This window comes from Ursus arctos, unplaced genomic scaffold (assembly GCF_023065955.2).
Source record: "Ursus arctos isolate Adak ecotype North America unplaced genomic scaffold, UrsArc2.0 scaffold_2, whole genome shotgun sequence".
Classification (NCBI taxonomy): Eukaryota; Metazoa; Chordata; class Mammalia; order Carnivora; family Ursidae; genus Ursus; species Ursus arctos.
Genome location: NW_026622874.1, coordinates 9317309 through 9337445, shown reverse-complemented (window position 1 = coordinate 9337445; position 20137 = coordinate 9317309). Strand labels below are relative to the sequence as shown.

Here is a 20137-nt window from a genome sequence, read left to right as displayed (position 1 = left end):
TTTTTTTTAAGTAGGCTCCATGGGAGGCTTGAACTCACGACTCTGAGATCAAGACCTGAGCTGAGATCAAGCGTCGGTCGCTTAACCGACTGAGCCACCCAGGCACCCCAGTTACCAACATTTTAGAAAGTAGTTATAATTAAATGCACACAAATGGGCTGAGCAGCTGAGCTCAGGGAAATGTCATTGGTCAATTAGGACCATCAAAAACTGACAGAAGATTTTTAGCTAGTTTTGAGTATGTGTATCTCCTAAAAATTACCTTCCGTTTCAGATTTTTGCCACATTTTTAGAAAATCTGCAAAGCTGCTTGTTCTATTAAGTTCTATTTGAACTATAAGGAATTGTTCTGCAAAAGATGGTATCTTTAGGCCTAATGTAATATGACTTATAATTTGTTGGGAAGGAGAAGTTCAGTTTATAATTTAACAGGTGATGGCAGGCAGGGTGGACGGTGAGTTCCTTAAAGTCCAGGATTTCACGTTCCCAGTGCCCAAAACAAGAGCAACCAATCACCAACAGTTTGCTTACTAATCCGAAATGCTGAATACTATACACTCTCAAACATGGGTTTTTGTTTTTGTTTTTAAGATTTTATTTATTTATTTGACACAGACAGAGAGACAGCCAGCGAGAGAGGGAACACAAGCAGGGGGAGTGGGAGAGGAAGAAGCAGGCTCCCAGCGGAGCAGGGAGCCAAATGTGGGGCTCGATCCCAGGACCCTGGGATCACGCCCTGAGCCGAAGGCAGACGCTTAACGACTGAGCCACCCAGCTGCCCCAAACATGGGGGTTCTTACCTTATAATCTCTACTCCTAAGGCATCCAAAAATGGCTCGACTGATGGGAGTTGTCATGTATGAACCTCCTTATATTTTACTAAAAATTGTGGGTATGTCTATTTTGTGAGGGGTAAGTTTAAAGCTTTCATCAAAATTTCCAGGAACTCTAAAACCCAAAAAGGTAAAAAAGTACTATTCTAGGGGTGCCTGGGTGGCTCAGTCAGTTAAGCACCCAACTCTTGATCTCAGCCCAGGTCTTGATCTCAGGGTGGTAAGTTCAAGCCCTGCATTGGGCTCTACTTTAAGCCTACTTAAAAAAAAAAAAAAAAGTGCTACTCTAAATAAATAAAATTATGAGATTTCCTAACAACTTAGAAATTTAATAACTATATAAAGTCATTCAGTTAGATCACAGAACCAAAGAAGTGTTATAACAAACTTAAAACATGAGTGAAGACGATCAAATTCCTCAACTCTAGGTTAAACTGAAGCTTGATTGTGAAATACCACAAATCCATTCGGGGGTTCACTAGCAGATCATCAACCTGGTGAATAATTACAGAATGCCTTAGGCATCACATATCTCTAAAAAACTTCTGATGACAACACTGAGTTATTTTAAATGTACTTGGGAAATGTGCTGTTTTAAAGGAGGCCTAAGGAAAAAGAATTATTTGTTCATTTTATAGTGAATGTGTCAGGCACTAACCTAGACACTGAGATTGCAAAAAGAATATTCAGATCTTTTGAGAAGTGTAAAGTCTATTGGAAAAGACAAAAGTATAAAAATATAGTCATTTATAATACACACAGGTGGAAATGAACAGTTTCCTGGGAAAGCAAGAGTATTTCTAGAAAGAACTGATACCTAAGCTGGAGGAGTGTGTCATGCTATCGGAGAGAAGTGCAGGCTGGGATAACATTTTTGGCAGTGCGGATGTTTACACAAAGGCATGGAAGGAATCTTCCTGTGTGTTGAGGATGGAAGGGAGAAAAGACTAGTGGAAGATAAGATCCAGACTGAAAATAACCTTCTATGAACTGATGATGAACTTGGATGCTTTCCTGAATACAAAAAGCTGCAGCCACTGAAGGTTTTTAAGGAGTTACTTGAAAAAAAAGTTGTGACTTTTGAGAGGTAAGTCTGGGAACAATGTAGAAGATGAGAGTAATGTGGGAAAGAACAAAACAGATCAGGAAACCTTTATGTGAAAGTATTCTTTCTGACAAAATTAATTATGCTCATTTTTTGGAGTTCAGGTTTTCATATATGACTTTTCAAAAAAAAGCAATAGGTATTTCTAGTTAGAGCCTGAATTCACAATTTAATTCACAATTCTCAGAGAGACCTGTCATGGGCCTACTGTTTGCTGGCCAGCCGCAGGGCCAGGCTGCTGCTTACCTGTAACAGAGAGGTTAGTCACCGCAGCGCTGGTCAGCGGGAGAACTGGATTGACGGTGAGGGTCGTTGCCGCACTGCTCGTCACAAGGCTTGGCGTGGTTGCCACCTAGAGGTCAGAAATGAAAATATGCAAAAGCATTTTTAGAAAATAAAAAAATTTAAATCAATATTGAAGATGTATTTTGCCTATAAAAATTTTTAAATTCCAGATACAACAGAATTTAAAGGGCCTAAGAGGAAATAATTTTATAATCATCTTTTGATCTTCGAATTGAGAAAATAGACATGTTCACAGGCTGCTATTAGAAGATGGTTTTCTCTGATAGGAGAAATCACTTTGCCCGGGTTTAAAAAAAGTAATAAAAAACATTTCTAAATTTCAAATAATGTGAAGTCAGACAGACTCCAAGTAAGTAAGGAATATTCTACTAACTATCAACTTAATCTACACAAGACAACTATTCAATAGGATCAGAGTATCAGGGGTTCTTGGACTGCTTTTATTTTTGGTCATGTGGGGACAAGACTGCATTGTTTTTTATTTTAATGAAATGATATTATGGAAAGAATGTGAAGCAAAATTTTAAAAAGCTGACAGCTTCTCTTTGAAATAACATAAGATACTTCCACAGTTTTGTAAGAAATACTGTCTTCCTTTTAGTACAAATGAATCCAAAACACAAAACAGCCACCTACAGAAAACAGAACTGAATCTAATGACTATCTTTTTCATAACTACTATGTCACGAACTTCGTGATTAAAGCCCAACCATTCAACAACCACTGCCTTTCCTTAACAACCAGTACGTGCTCTTAATGATGACTTTAGTTTAAAAAAGCATCCAAGGGGCGCCTGGGTGGCTTAGTTGGTTGAGTGTCTGCCTTTGGCTCAGGCCGTGGTCCCGGGATCCTGGAGTCAAGCCCCACATCAGGCTCCTTGCTCAGGGAGCCTGCTTCTCCCTCTCCCTCTGCTGCTCCCCCTGCTTGTGCTCTCTCCCTCTCTCTCTCGAATAAATAAATAAATATCTAAAAAATAAATACATAAAAAGCATCCCAGTATAGAATGATATTCAAATACAACAGAAACAAATGAACAAGGAAAGATCAGAAATGCAAACCCAACAATCTTCTTATCTGTGGAATCCTGGTTGAAATATGGAGTCCCATGTGCCATCATCCTTAACATCAAGAGAGTACATGAGCACTGCATGTCCCCTCAGTCTAGAATACTATTCCAAAGCAATGTGTGGAAGTGCCTCAGTGAGGTTATCAATGAAAGGCCCCACATATGTTGGAGAGTGAACACGTGAGATGGTTGAATTTATACAAGTTATCTGGGAATTTACTGTCACTTCCTCATGTAAGTTTAATAAACTGGGCTTTAAAACCCAACATGAATATAGGGGCGCCTGGGTGGCTTAGCTGGTTAAGCGTCCAACTCTTGATTTCCGCTCAGGTCGTGATCTCAGGGTTGTGAGACTGAGCCCTGTGTTGGATCCATGCTGAGTGGGGAGTCTGCTTGAGATTCTCTCCCTTTCCTCCCCCCTCATGCCCACTCCCTCTCAAAACAAAACAACTACAAAAACCCCCAAAACCCAACATGAATAAAAAGCAACTAAAGACTTTTTTTAGGTAATTGGAATCCAGCAAATCTGCTCCCACAGTTACAGAGTAACCTAATAAACTACATCAGAGAAGAGAATACTGGAACCACCACGAAACAGGAAAGAATTAAAATTGTTCACTTTAAAAAAGAAAGATCACTAAGTTCTTGGCTTAATGACAACATGAGATTTAATTACTTTAGTAGCATTTTTTTTTTTTAAACTTTCTGTCTCTCTCTCTTTTTTTTTTTAGATTTTATTTATTTATTTGTCAGAGAGTAAGAGACAAGCAGGGGGAAAAGCAGGCTCCCTACAGACGCTTAACCAACTGAGCCATCCAGGCATCCCACTTTAGTAACATTTAAAATACAAATTTATATATACTTACTCAACATGAATATATATATATATACACAATAAATTACTATTACGAAATAAGTCAATTTCACAGATCATTTGTAAAATTATAAAAATTAGTCCTTTAGCTTGCATCCTCTATTTTTTATCCTTACCAGTGAGGTTGGACTGGGGAAAATTGCTTTGATAGGTGAGCTGCTGGTCCCACCACTGCTTGGTGGGTTGATTCTTTTTTCTTTCTGGCGGCGGTTACAAAACCAAACACGAATCACCTCCTTTTCCATACTGAGCTGATCAGCAATCATGGTGATCTCTTCCGAGGTAGGCTTTTGATTCTAAAGGGGGGGAAAAAATCACCTTTTGGAAAAACTTTTTATTTTTTTAATTAAAAAAATTTTTTTGGGGGGGAGGATAACTTTGTAAACTACTGACATAAATAAACAAATGGAGAGGGACAAATCAGAGAATGAAGCTGGGATATATACAACCATACTGACCCGCTTTTAACAAAGAACTTCTATAAACATTCTAATGAACATCTATTTATTAAACTTATTCATATTAACTAAGAATAAGTTATTCCTTTTTTTTTTTTAAGATTTTATTTATTTATTTGTCAGAGAGAGAGAGAGAGAGCGCACAAGCAGGGGGAGGGGCAGTCAGAAGGAGCAGCAGACTCCCAGCTGCGCAAGGAGCCTACCGCAGGACTCAATCCTGGGACCCTGAGATCATGACCTGAGCCGAAGGCAGGAGCTTAAACACCGAGCCACCCAGGTGCCCCAAGAATAAGTTATTCTTGAGTATTTTTTTTCTTAAGGGCTATTAATCTTGAATAAAATTCATAATCAATATAAATTTATATATTAGCAGGAATTTACGAGTTTCTCAGTGCCTCATGCACGTGCTTCTACTAGGACGATGAGGTAGGCAATAAGCCTCAGGGGCAGGAAAGGCAGGTGTTTCACAGATAAAGGGACTTCAGCATAAGAAATCAAGTCACTTGACCCATCACACAGTTACTAAGAGCGGTAAAATGGATACAGATTCCTGAGTCAATGTTCCTTCCACTGTGCTCAAGCCTTTTTTAAATTAGAGACGTCAAAATTTTATTGGAAGCTCTGATTGTGATATTCCCGGGGCAATAACAAACAAACAAACAAACAAACAAACAAACAAACAAGAGGCCAAACAGCTGTTGGAACGAACTTGAACTACTGACATCCAAGGCCTACAGTGTTCTAGTCCCAAACCACTACTGGAGGCACACAGACACTGTGTCGCCGGATCTACCTCCTGGTTTTTCCTCCCTGGATGCCTTGGCTTGTGCATTTCCTCTGCTTCTGGTCACACTGGGGCTCACACGGTCGTGAGCCTGCACTCTCCTGAACCCGGACGTGCTCCGGTTCGGTTTCCGATGTTCACTAACTGGCTTTGTCTATTGCTCTCCACTATGTTAGAAGCATCTATAAGGACTGAGGCCGGCAAGCCCGTCTTTTATCATCTATAGCACCTAATATTACACAGACAATCACATGTCTGTGAAAAGTAAAAACTAACCTCCAAGAAACTCTTCTCTAAGGCCACACGGATGTTGGTCTCTATGCTGGTGCGTTTCTTTCTCCTACGGTTCAAGCCTTCCATTCCCAGCCCTGGAGAATTCAGGGCACTTGGGCTGGAGAGACCTGAATCAGATGAGAGGTTCTCTGTAAGGAAGAAGAAAACACAGAAATCAAGTTAGTGGAGCATGATTCATGCATATTATACATTTATTAACAACAACAAAACTGACCGGAACATGTTAAGTTTAAAAGCAAGCATGGAAGGGTTTTCATAACCTACATTAAAACATCATTCATACCATAGATCTTTCTAAATTCTTTAAAGTTTAAACAAGGTTCTGTCATTTAATAGTCTAATGACCCTGGTCGTGTCATAGACATCTCTGCGTTTCTTTGCACTGTTTGTAGAATCAGATATTCTGACCTGTGGAACTCAGTAAGACTACAGATGCTGAGGCCGCATCCAGAGTTATGGAAGCAGACTGTCCCAGGGTGGATATTACAGGTTTGTCTTTTCCAGAGACCTGACTTTGGTTCCCATCTATAACGAGAACTACAGTCTAGGAGATCTCTGTGGCTCCTTACAGCTCTCACAGCCTATGATTCTGTGACTCAACATCCAAATTTTTCAAAAGGAACTCTCAGTACAAAAGACTTAGTTAAAACTAGCAGCTCAGCTTTTTATGTATGAAATATGTGGTCATTTTTAATAACAAAAGCAAAAATATGATCAATAATAAGTTTATGATAATTCATCAAAGAAGAACCTATAAATTTGTTTTTCAAATGTCTCTAAATGCATATGATTTCTTATCCTCTTCCTCCAACTACCCCTAACCCTGGCTCAAATACAAGAAATATTCCAAGGCTAAAAATTATTGCTCATTATGTACATTGTAATTACTAGATTTAAGTGAATTACTCTCTACTTTCTGGAGTCGTAATTTATATTGATCCTCCCAACATTAGTGAGCCTCGATGTCTCAAGTCGCAATAACGCAGTAGGAAACATAAACCCAAGTGTAAACAACTCCCCAGTAAAATGCCACTGGACAGTGAGGAAGTGTCTTACATATTCACTCACCTGCATCATTTAGCCACTTCTCCAAAAGTGGCTTTAGCTTGCACATGTTCTTAAAGCTGAGGTTCAAGGCTTCAAAGCGAGAGATGGTAGTTTGGCTGAAGTCATTTCCATACAGTTTACCCATCGCGAGCCCAACATCGCCCTGCACAATAATACAGAGCAGAAGGGGGAAGAGGAAGAGAAGAGATTTGTCTCACTAATGTCCAAAGCCTTCCCTCTAGGGTGCTGCTCCAGTAACTGTTTTAAAGACTCGACAATCATTCCATTGATTGAGCCCCACAAAAGCACCCAGCCTTAAGCCGAGCACAGCATTCAACGAGGAATGTCAGTGAGGCCTTGATGATGACAAAATTCTTAACTCCCATATTCTCTCCGTTTTGAGTCTCTTCTTGCTCCCTCATGTAATAACCAAGACATCAAATATTTCTAAGTTTCAAAAGATACTGCTGATATTTTCATAAGCCCCTTAACAGATGCAACCACAATGATTTACATAATCCTTAAAAGCTGTTACCTGTATCACCTACAGGGTTAATAGATGTAAATGTTTAGGTAACTTCAGGTATCTCTGAACTAGCCAAACTTCCTGTAAATCACTTTAAAATTTTAGAAATAATGCCTCACTCTCCCTGCACCCTCCCTCCTGCCCCCCGTAAAGTATTTCTGGAAGCAGTGAAAAAAATCTATTTTCCACCCTTAGTTTGGATTTCAAAGTTGGTTACAAAAACAGGTATCCTAAAAGACTACTTTTGTAACCATTATAGAGATAGAAATTCACAGTAGAGAGGTTTGACCCACTTAGTTAAACCTTCACGGGCACTGGAAACTTGGTAACCTTATAGCAATAGAACAATGATCCCCTGAATATATTACAAAAGATGTCTTTCTTTATAAGCCTATAACCTTTGAAATGTATACAGTGCTTTTCTTCTGGCGGAATCTCTCTTGTTAAAGCTGAAAAAAGCCCTATCTTAATAGTTATTTTATATACAGGCAATAGAAACTCACGGAGTTTAAATGATCCGTGCTCTCATTTCAATTAGTTTAGTGGCAGGACAGAAAGGCAACATTTCTAGCCCTAAACACGACACAGCCAATTCTACTATGCAACAGCCAACTCCCAACAACTGTGGCAACACTTATTCTGAGTTGGGATTATCCTAGTCCTTTGGCTCCCCCACCCCCTCAATCCATTCTTTTAGATACTACATCATTTATTAGCACCCGCATTAGGTGGTCTTTAAGGAAAGGAAAAAACTTTTTCTCTTAAAGATTTTATTTATTTATTTGACACAGAGAGAGGGCAAGCACAAGCAGGCAGAGCGGCAGAGGGAGAAGGAAAGGGAGAAGCAGGCTCCCCGCCGGGCAGAGAGCCTAATGCCAAGATGGACCCTGGGATCATGACCTAAGCCGAAGGCAGACGCTTAACCGACCGAGACACCCAGGCGTCCCAGGAAAAAACATTATTAAGAAACCTCCATTTTCTTACTGGTGAGCAACTTCTGATAAAAAGTTTAACAGATATAGGTTTAAATGTTCAAACTATCTGATAAAGTGAGGTATAGAGAATATCAGAACTTGAACTGATGTGGTTATTTAAACTTAAAGTAATTCAAATCAAATAAATTAAAAACTCAGTTCCCAGCACCACTAGCCGTCTTTTAAGTGCTCAGGAGCCACGTGTGGATAGTGGCTATTGTTCCGCACAGCAGAAATACAGAACATTCCCACCATCACAGAAAGTTTCATTGACACCTTTGAATACACAAATCTCTAAGAAGAACAGAAATGGACTGCTTATTGATTTCCTTCCAATTATAGTAAAACTGAAAGAACCAGGTTAGTGTGAGCGGGGCATAAATGATATCCATTATATTTATATACAAATATATCTGTAGATACATGTTTATCTATATCGATATCTCTATACATTTATTAAATCTTACTTCATTCAATCAACAAATATTCACTAAGTGCCTACTATATTTCAGGCACTAAACATGCTTGGTTTGTCACATATATTCATGTCTGGGCCACTTTATTTGTTTAGATTATAGCTTTCTAGAAAGCTGGGCCAACTAAACCTTGCAATTCTTTGAATAGAAGACCTGCTATAGTAGTTAGATGAAAATAAATGTCTTCTGACATCGTATCTGCATAATTTGCTAAGAAATTCTCAAAAACTTCTGTAATATTTTTCTATGACAAGTAACAATATTGATAATACACAAAAATAACACATAAAAAAATCACATCATTATAAAAACAAACAATGCCTTAAATGGTGGCTAGACATAAAGCACGCCATCAACTCAATACAACTATGGCAGAGCCATGTGAGATTTATACAATATAACTTTACTTCATATTAAAAATTTTTTAAAAAAGATTTATTTATTTATTTGAGAGAGAGCAAGCGGAGGTGGGGGGAGGGAGCGGTGGTGGAGCACAGCGAGAGAGAGGAGTCCCAAGCAGACTCCATACTCAGTGCAGAGCCTGACATGGGGCTTGATCTCATGACCCTGAGATCATGACCTGAGCCAAAACCAAGAGTTGGGCACTTAACTGTGCCACCCAGGCGTCCCTTATTTAAATGAATAAAAAGCAACAGCCCCCTCAGTTAATATACTAATTCTCATTAATTTGATATATGCTCTTGTTACTACCATGTTGGGTTCTTCCTCACAAAAGGAAATATTTTAAGCAGTGGCCTCATACATTATCTGAACTATATAATATCTCTTGATACACTTTTCTTTGATAAGATTTTACTTACTTATTTGAGAGAGAGACAGAGAGAGAAAGAGAGAGCAGGAGGAAGGGCAGAGGTAGACAGACAAGCAGACTCCCCACCAAGTGGGGAGGGAGCCTGACGTGGGGCTCGATCCCAGGACCCCGAGACCATGACCTGAGCTGAAGTCAGACACTTAACCAACTGAGCCACCCAAGAGCCCCTGATATTTTTTAGAAGAGCAAAAGGAAAAACGGATTGAGATTAGGAAATAATGAAGGTACCACATGTGATAAAAGTGTTATACTATGGTATGCCTCCCAATTATATAGTGACATCTATAGCAATCTTTTAATCAATTAAGTAATTAGAAAATTACTATTTAGGGGGTGCCTGGGTGGCTCAGTTACTTAAGCATCTGCCTGAAGCTCAGGCCATGATACCAGGGTCCTGGGATCAAGCCCTGTGTCAGGCTCCCTGTTCAGTGGGGAGTCTGCTTCTCCTTCTGCTCCTCTGCTCCATTCATGTTCTCTCTTGCTTTTTCTCTCTCAAATAAATAAAATCTTAAAAAAAAAAAAAAAAGGAAAAAGGAAAAAAAATTACTGTTTAAAACATCTACTAACATGTACATTTACTCTGAGAATAGGGATTTTCGTTTGTTTAAACTAACAACTTGAATGTCTAACTTCCCCTGTGTGTGTGTATACCAATAAACAGGATACAAAACAACCTTTGAAAAACTACAACTGGGGTATGTGACTTAAAAACAGAGGTTGATTTTCCCATCCTGAACCAGTAACATGTGTTTTAATCCACGCAGTTAAATTCTGCAAAATGTTGCCCCCAGTGTGTCAAAGTCATTCTGATAAATAAGGAAGAGTCATGCCAAATCGTAGGATAAAAACCATAAAGCCCCAGACCATAAGGAACCTCCTTTACATAAAAGAAAGAGAAACAACACTAGCAATATGTTGGGTCAAATGCCACAGAAAGGCTAAACACTATTTGGGTAAAAGTTAAAGATTTTTTTACAAGCCTTACTATCCTTGGCATATCACTGAGGCGACAATCTCCTAGGGAACCTAAGAGTACGCTGTGCTAATAGCCTAGAAGCCGAAGCACCGCTCAATTACCAACCTCAGACTTATTCGGGTTTCACTCACCCCCATCAATCAGCTGTAGCTTCGGGTCTCTTTAAAGAACAAGCTAGATCGCTGAGATGTTTCCAAAGTCCTAAACACTTCACGGATTGTAATTTGTTTCCTCACAAGTGAAACTCCTCACAAAGATAACTGTATTTTCTCTAAAATTATATCTACTTAAAAAATCATTTCATATCCCTAATACGTAATTAGTGTCTTTGAGAAAAAGTAAGTTACCAGAGAAATATATGGAATAAAAGTCTGTTCTTAAAAACAGAAAAAATGGGGATACCATCCGTGGTTTTTGATCTACCACAGTAGGGCATTACTTTACTTTCAACTGACAATAATCTGGATAGTGTTTCAGTAGTGGCTTCATCTTCAAACAGTAATTATATCCTAATTCCATAAAAACACCCAATCCAATCTCTACTTCAGTAACTATTTCTCATCTAATGATCTCGTATCATTTGACATAAATGTTACTCAGTTTAATTCTTTCCCTGCTTTAAAAGTATTATTCGTGACAGGTTAATCAAAGTATTATCAGTGCTTGCGCTTGGGACAAAGATGCTATATACCCGGATGCCTGTTTAAGCCATTAAACGTATTCCACATTAAAAGCCCTCTGCTAGGTGACATTAAAAAAAATTACTTTGGATTTTGATTAATTTGGACCTTACAGATAACAGATTCCTATTTAATTACTTGCAGTTTGGACTTGTGTGTGTGTGTGTGTGTGTATGTGTGTCTCCACTGGCCCCTTCTCTCTCCCCAAAATCTGTTTTTAAACCAGTCTGTCAAACTTTTCCCCTGCCATCTTCCCTGTCTCAGACTTACACACAGAGCTCTAAGGCCGAGAACCAGATGTTCTACAAATAAAACCCTCACTATAGTCACGGTATCCCCAAACATTATCTTTTCAACTCTCACCATTTATTGGTCTACTGGTGATTTCAGAGGCCCGTGTTCTGAGAGAAATCTTGAAGATGTTAGCCTAATGTTAAATCATAAATTTTATAACTGAATATATGATTAGTGGTCTAAATTTATGAATGCAGAAAATGGCTGAGAACGAGCTGCGGTCTAAAACTCGGCGACACCAAGGCCAAGGAACTGACTGCACCTCAGAAGCTTCTCGGGACGCCTAAAGCACAGATGTGGACCCAGTCAAGGAGACGAGGCTAAGTCAAGGGTGGGTTCATCCTACCTGAGTGAATCCAAGTTTGATTCGTCTTTGTTTGAAGGTCTTGGCAAACTGCTCAAGCTCCTCAAGGTCACTGGGCTCCTCCAAGCTGGGGGTGTCAATTCGCTTTGGTGTTGACTGGCTCTGTGGAAGTGTCTGAATCGGGGTGGCGGCTATGGTGCGTGTTGGGGTTGCTGGCTGTTACGAGGAACAGAAGGATAAGAGAATAAGCACACCAGACGACACACTGGAATGTGTCACAAGTGAACAACTTAAGGAAGCAGCTGTATTCGTCAAGAACTATGAAGACCACGGAACACTGTGGAAGGTACAACCTCACGCTCAGGGAGGAAAGCAGAGCGGGAAATTCTGTGTACTAGAATTACCGTTACGGTTAAACATGCAGGTCCGTGAAAAAGGCTTAAATCCTCAAAAATGAAACCCACTGTACTTGGGTTTTCAAATATATGTATGCATAAGATACATGTGTTCAGAGCATATATAAAAAATTAGACTTTATTTTAAAGAATCTGTTTCATAAATATGCCACTTAAACTCTAAGTTTCAAAACCGCAGGGACCATATCTATCTTGTTTATCACTATCGTATCTCCAACTTATGACACAATATTATAAAAATAAGAAGATGAAAACAATTTGAAGGGGAAAGTAAATCACCTACAGTTTAAATAACTTAATAGCTTCTTTCTTGTGTATTTCTTTCCACAGACCTACATTTCTTTCCTTTTTTATCCTGTTTTTAATTTGTTGGCACTAGGTTTATTTACTCTCTAAACGTTTCTCTCACAAGTTATAAGTAATTTTCAAATCTTCAGTAACAAGGCATGCACCTCACAGATCAGAGTGACCTCTATGATATGATTAAGACACTGGAAGGGGCCATAGGGTACAAAACCAAAACGGTAAACTTCGTTTTTACTCCGGTATGACTGACGTAAAACAAAGCCGTGTATATTTAATGCGTACGCCTTGATGAGTTTGAAGTAAGTATACAATCATGGATATATAGTCACTGTACACAATGCCCTAAACTTACTCATGACCTCTAAAGGTTCTTCCCTCCCTTGGATCTACAGTCTTAACTTTCACTGTAATTACAGTGTACACCATTTTATACTCTGCTTCATAATTATCATTTTCAAAGGCTGACTGAGGTGATATTGTCATAATTTAACAATTTCTTCATTGCTAGACACTTTTTTCATTATATTTCCACGACGTTAACACCATAATGAAAAACCTTGTACATATCATTCTTCTCCCCACCTTTGTAATTAGTTCTCTGAGATAAACTCAGAAGTGATTTTCTATAACTGGATAAAGGGTGCACCATAAATAACTCCATGGCTTTTGATACACATCATGTTGGTTCTCACTATAAAATGCTAGTCTCTTCCACATGCTTGTGTTAGCAGTTTTTAAAAATGTTTTGTTAACTGAAGGAGTATATGGTACTTCACTATTGCCTTAATTTGAATTTCTCTTATTACTCAAAGTAAAATTTTTCCCATGTCAATTATTATCTGTATTTCTTCATCAATCGATTTAGATCCATAGCCCATCTACATATCAATGGTTAATCAATTAAGACAGGTTTACATCTTCCTTTCTAATCTGTTTGTCCTTTATTTATTTTTCTTGTGCTATTGCACTGCTGGGACCTACAGTACAATGCTGAATAAGTGGTAACAGTGGACATCCTTGCCTTACTCCTGACCTTAATGGGAAAGTATGATGTAGGGGTTTTTGGTTTTTTTTGGGAAGATGCCTTTTACTAGGTTTGAAAACTATTCTTAGTTTGCAAGAGTTTTTATCATAAACAGATGTTGAATTTTGTCAAATCTGGCAATGTGCTAATGATAACTTCCAAGATTATAGACAAAGAGAATCAGAGCTGGAAGAGGGATTCAGGATCAGTCAGTTTAATCACCTAATTTACAGAGGAAGAAATGAGGTGAAATGACATGTTCAAAGTCATAGCTGGTTAAGAAGCAAACTAGATCTAAAGCTTAAATGTCAAGATGCCTACACATATGCATTTTATATAGTTTAACTCTAGTGGAAATGAGTTAAAGCAACATCTTAAAGCCGAGAGGAAAGAAAACACAGAGATCAGAACTTCTTTGCAATTTCTGAGAAAGTGGATGTCCTTTCTGAGAAAGGACAATGATGTGTTTTAACTGAGGCACTAGGTTTCTAATGCAAGTGGTAATCTCTACCGCCAACTATGGGGAGGGGCTGGGGAAGACAAGAGGAGGGTCAAATAGCCAGAACTCATTACTCATTTGCCATTAACAAAGCTATCCTTTATAAACATATGAGAAAATAGGAACTCCTTGAAGATTTTCAAGGCTACATCAATTTGGTAGCTTTATCAAGCTGATCAATCCTGTTTGGAATCTTTGATCGGTTTGTGAAAACCATCTGGATTATTTTTATTAGGGTATTACGGGGTTTTGCTGTGTTTTTATAATTTAACAAAGTCCAAGAATCCCTCAAAACATCAGGGTAAGAGAAAGCAACCCTCAACGGGAGAAAACTGACCTGGGAGGTGAGGGTGATGCTTGGCTGCGACTGTAGGAGGTTGGCTTGGCTTTGCTGAGGTAGTTGCGTTAAAAGATTTTGCGCTTGCAGGAGACCTGTAAAACACAAACACGTCGTGTCAGGAACACTAAGATCACTTTGAACATGCGGCAGAATAAAGAATAAGAAAGCGAAGTGAAAATTTCCAACTGACCTCTTGATAGTTTTATCAGTCTTAAAACTCTTCATGTCTTATCTGCCTAAAATCAATCTTGTTAAATACAAGTTGGGCAGGAAGACGTGGAACATTAAACTAAAACTGATGTATGTGTTTGATACCATGTCTGATGATCTCTCTGATTGGCCAATCCTTTATTTTCATAAGGAATGGATGAAAATGAAGAAGTACTCTAAATGGAAGCAGCTTGAAACTCTAAAAAGAGCCCACCTTCTCAACCCAGAATCCATCAGAAACTGTCAGTAGATGTTTGACCAGAGAACTGTCCGGTTCAAGAAAGGAGCAGGCTATCCATTAAGTGGAATGGGTATTTACACAGTGCAAGATTTTGGAATGAATCATCAAGAAGAAGAAGAAGGCTAAAGGACAGAAATAATGTGGAATTGGTAGACAGCCACTAATGTTCCTCAGGGTGAAGCCTTGATAGCCTGCATCTCTCTACACGGACTCCTTAACCAACCTTACAAACATGACTGAACTTCACTGTTTGATACAGAAATGACACAACAATATTTACCACTAAAAGGCCTCGAACTTTTTTTTTAATAACTCAAAAACCTGCGACTTCTAATATAACACCTTGTCCTTCTCAAACTTTAAAACAAATGATTGTTAGAAACGTATGTTTTTCATGCTCGGCCCACGTTTTTTAATACATTCCCAAGAAAAACTATCAAAATACTAGAAGTAATTTATGTTGAAGGATTTCATTTAGATTTTTGGCCAAACTGTTGGTTCACCCCTAGCGATTAAACGGCTAAAAGGTAGTAAAGGACGACTTCAATATGTGGTTATGCACGACCCAAAATATATATTTTTCTTAACGTGCATACTGAGTTTAAAGTGAAAGTGAATGTAATCACACCGTGCTGACGGACAGCGCCAGGGCCCAAACGACAGCAGCAGGTGTACGAGTGCTCTAAGGGACGCCCTGGCCCTGCGAGCAGGTGCGGAGGAGCTCACCCTGCTGGCCCTGGGGCGTCTGCGAGATGATGAACTGCGCCGGCTGCAGGTTGGTGGTCGGATGCACCAGCACGAACTGCTGCAGGTTGAGATTCTGCTGCTGGAGCTGCTGCAGCTGCTGCAAGTCCTAGAACAGCCGAAGGGAGACACAGGTCGGAGATGCTGAAATCAAAACTCCCTGACTCCCGAGGGGCCCAGATGATGACCTGTGCCGTCCAAATCGAAGACAGTCACTATCTTACATGCTTCAGAACAGGGTGTGCCTGGGTATGTTCACGAAGAAAAAACAAAGAAGAGACCTGGAGCGGCCGTAAGGACTTAGGGTTTCTGTGGGCATCGACTGCATGGTGACTTAGGCCAAACCTCATTTCCAATAATTACTTCAAATGCCCTCAGAACAAACGGTTACAGTTGAGTGTTTTAACATGTAAGGACCAATATGGGTTTTCAAAATCAAGCGAAAATAGAATATGTTGAGTTTTTAACTATTCAAGTGATCTTTCTCTCTCTCTCTTTTTTTAAAGGATTTTATTTATTTATGTGACACAGAGACAGCCAGCGAGAGAGGGAACACAGCAGGGGAGTGGGAGAGGAAGAAGCAGGCTCCCAGTGGAGAAGCCCGATGTGGGACTCGATCCCGGAACACCGGGATCACTCACGCCCTGAGCCGAAGGCAGACGCTTAACGACTGTGCTACCCAGGCGCCCCCAAGTGATCTTTCTCTTAAGTAAAAATTGAGAGTGCTTTGTGTGAATTTGCATCAATAAATTAAAATATCTATCCTGATTCATTAAATTTGGCACCAGTCTAACTCAACTGAGAAATCAGTGTAAAAATACCTAAAAATAGCTATCCATGTAAAAATCCAATCCACAGCATACTAAACTTGCTTAACTTGGTTCAGCATTTCATAATTTTCAATGTGCTTCCAGGCAGATTATCTTATTAGAATAATGTCGACAGGGATGCATGGGTGGCTCAGTTGGTTGAGCGTCTGCCTTCGGCTCAGGGCGTGATCCCAGGGTCCTGGGATCGAGCCCCTCATCTGACTGCCTGCTCAGTGGGGACCCTGCTTCTCCCTCTCTCCTGCCCCTGCTCTCACTCTCTCTCAAATAAATAAATAAAATCTTAAAAAAAAAAAAAAAGAATAATGTCAACATAGGGTCTCAAATCTTACACACCAAAAACATGTATTTGGTGATGAAAGTGGCCAAAATTAAACATTGTCTTTTTTTTTTTTTAAAGATTTTATTTATTTGACAGAGAGAGACAGCCAGCGAGAGAGGGAACACAAGCAGGGGGAGTGGGAGAGGAAGAAGCAGGCTTCCCAGTGGAGCAGGGAGCCCGATGTGGGGCTCGATCCCAGGACCCTGGGATCACGCCCTGAGCCGAAGGCAGACGCTTAACAACTGAGCCACCCAGGTGCCCCAAAATTAAACATTGTCTTGATAAAGCTTGTATATCATAGTCATAAAAATCAGTCTGACATCTATTCTTTACTCATATATTAACTGGCTCTTTTTTAATGTCTAGGCAAACTCCGGCTACCACAGTAAATCCACTTCCTCACTTCTGAGTCTTCTCTAGGGGGATAAAGATCATCGTCTAGCACTAGACTCATAAGAATTCTTTGTATGACTTACTGATAGGACTACTTGTACTTTTTTCCTCTCCTTGAGATAAAGGACTTCATTTACCTTTCTTCCTTGGTAGTACCGTCTATGTCTCTTAAATAACTTTTTATTATCTTGGATATTTTGCCCTAAAATGTGAACGTTGAAACCAAACAACATCGTAAGGCAGTTCTGCACGGAGTTCATCACTGTGTAGCACAGATGACGTGCCATCGTGCTCACACGTGATGTGGCAACGTTCACTGCAGAGCACACGACCAAACTCATGCCTGCCATAATTAGCTAATTATAATAAATACAGTAATCCCCTGCTTCAAAAATATGCCAACTAATTATTCACGAATTGTCACTTCATATAAACAGTCGGTTATTCAAATAATCAGTGATGTGTTTATTATAATATCAACTCAAATAAGCACACGAATGTATTATTTCTAGTACAGTGGTAAGGCAGGCTCCCACAGACGTCCGCAGTGTAGAGCTTCTCAGGTTCCAGGGCCCACACTAACACTCAGAAAGTGAATTCTGTACTAAAGAAAACCTGCCGCTTTCTGCCTCAGCTTCCTGCCCCGGCCACGACAGTGACTCACCTGTGCGATCTGTATGGGCTGAGACAGGGGGATCTGCGTCATGGGCGTGGCGGCGGAGGCTGAGATGGTGGCCCCGGCAGCACCGTGCTGTTGGCTGGCGGAATGTTGCTGCACGGCCGCGGCCAGCAGCTGGGCCTGGGCCTGGGCCTGCTGCAGGAGTAACTGTTGCTGGGCTGGCGTCAAGGTAAGCTGAACACAAGCACAAGAGACAATCGGAGAGCTGCGAGGGAGAAGGGCCCCTAATGCCAGCCGACCGCTCTGCCGTAAGTAACGCAAGTGGTCTAAGACCTTGGCTACGCAACTTCACGTGGTTAGCAGGAGACTGAAACTTTCAGCAGCAGTCAAGCTACCATTCCTAGTGGCGCTTTTAAATTAAAATGGTGGTCCTCGCTCTGGACTTGAACAATCACTCAAGCTTGTCCAGGGCCCCAGGGTTCAGGCAAAAAAGTAATTAACTAGTAAGCAAGGAAAAAAAAGAATCAATGCTGACAGGATATGAAAAGAAATTTACACCCAACAGAGCAGCAAGTGATTAGTCAGATGAATGAGGAACAAGGATGCTGGATCTGACCACGGAAAGAACTGATAAGGCCCAGCTGCTTCCCATTAGCGTGAATCTCTGCCATATTCCATCATTTCCATTATGTCCTAAGATATGACTGAAGACCATGAGCTCCATTTGTTTCTTTTCCAAGTCTCCCGACAGCCCCTCCCTAACGCAGTCTTTTCTGTTACTGAAAGCACTGGGTCTCCGCAACTTTACATCCTCTTTCCAACACATTATCTCGGTGAAACAGGTGGTGACAGCCGCTCTCTTTACATGCAAATGAATCCTACTGCCCAGGTTTAACGGAAGCTCCAGCCACAGGAACCCGGAATCCCAAATGTCTCTTACTATTGTAAACACTAACCACCCAAAACAAACCCAAAAGGTAAAACAGGAAATGTATTTAGAGCAGATTTAAATTGGCTTTCATAATGCAACTTATTTCAAACACAAAGTAATAAGTACAGTTCCTTTTGGTGGCATGTTCTGATCAGACACGAAGGAACCCTAGAATATCTTTTTTTTTTTTTTTAAACATTTTCTTTTTTGGGTAATCTCTACACCCAACATGGGGCTTGAACTCATGACCCTGAGATCAAGATTCATGTGTTCTTCTGACTGAGCCAGCCACGTGCCCCACCTTGGAATATATTCTTAAGTGCATTCACTCAGTGGCACAACCCTTCTTCTAAAAGGGTCCAATACAATTTGCGCATGAGAGGCATAAGAATCAAAATCAAACCATTCAAAAACTTAATATCTATCAAGGTATATTTGCTTATAAATATTTTGCATAATACATAAACATTAATCTCTATTGAGGGAATTTTTATTTAAATTTTATTTAAATTCAATTAATTAACATATAGTGTAATATTAGCTTCGGAGGTAGAGGTCAGTGATTCATCAGTTGCATATAACACCAGTGCTCATCACATCACGTGCCCTCCTTAATGCCCACCACCCAGTTACCCCATTGCCCCCCCACCTCCCCTCCAGCAACCCTCAGTTTTTTTCCTACAGTTAAGCGTCTCTTACGGTTTGTCTCTATTGAGGGGATTTCTAAAATAGTTTCTCAACAATTCCTAAAAGAGCCTTTCCACTACCAAGACATACTTCACTAAAATAAAGGAAATAGAAAATTGTGTGGGTTGATGCGATGTGAATTGAACAATAACAGATAACTCTTCCTTACCACGCTCCTCGCCTTCCCACCCACAAAATAACTTAACAGACAAATGTTTAACACTGGGAAATATTTTTGGTGTCTTAGAGCAAAGAGAACTGAAAAGTTAAAAGCTTAATGTATTCATAAGAGCCGATTTATTGCCAATATAAGTAAATGACATTTATTGACTGCTAGGTGCCAAGCACGGTTCTTTGAGTTTCATAAATACTGTTACTCTTAATCTTGGCGACAATCTCATGAGCTAGCATCTTACACGGACGGACAACATCTCCATTTAACTGAAGGAACCCTGAGGCACAGGGAGATGAAGTAATTTGCCCACACAGCAAACTGTGTGGAGAGGAGACCAGAGGTTTCATTTGAGAACATTACACAGTAACTTAAAGAAAATGTTTTCCTTTTGTGGGTACTAGTCCCTTCTTTAACCTCTACTCTGCAGCAATACCGGAGCTCCCAACTGTTTACTACAATCTCATCAATGTAATGGTCTCACTCACAGGACGACTCCACCGCATGACGAAGCAGCAGGTGGAACACGAGTTTAAAGAAGTCTTTAGTTTATCTAGAACATCTGCAAAAGTAAAAA

At 39.9% G+C, this 20137-nt stretch overlaps 1 protein-coding gene across 4 annotated transcripts in view; it reads right to left on the bottom strand.

Annotated features, from left to right (window-relative positions):
- The window catches only part of POU2F1 (POU class 2 homeobox 1), a 174277-nt gene that overhangs the window by 23331 nt on the left and 130809 nt on the right, over window positions 1-20137 (bottom strand). For all 4 annotated transcript variants that reach the window (XM_026509458.4, XM_048225450.2, XM_044387954.3 and 1 more), the window contains 8 exons: window positions 17816-18004; window positions 15592-15718; window positions 14412-14506; window positions 11872-12045; window positions 6789-6930; window positions 5703-5848; window positions 4301-4480; window positions 2185-2290 (listed from right to left, as the gene is read on the bottom strand). In XM_026509458.4, coding sequence (XP_026365243.1) covers window positions 2185-2290; window positions 4301-4480; window positions 5703-5848; window positions 6789-6930; window positions 11872-12045; window positions 14412-14506; window positions 15592-15718; window positions 17816-18004 — 1159 coding nt within the window. The remainder of the gene's footprint in view (window positions 1-2184; window positions 2291-4300; window positions 4481-5702; window positions 5849-6788; window positions 6931-11871; window positions 12046-14411; window positions 14507-15591; window positions 15719-17815; window positions 18005-20137) is intronic.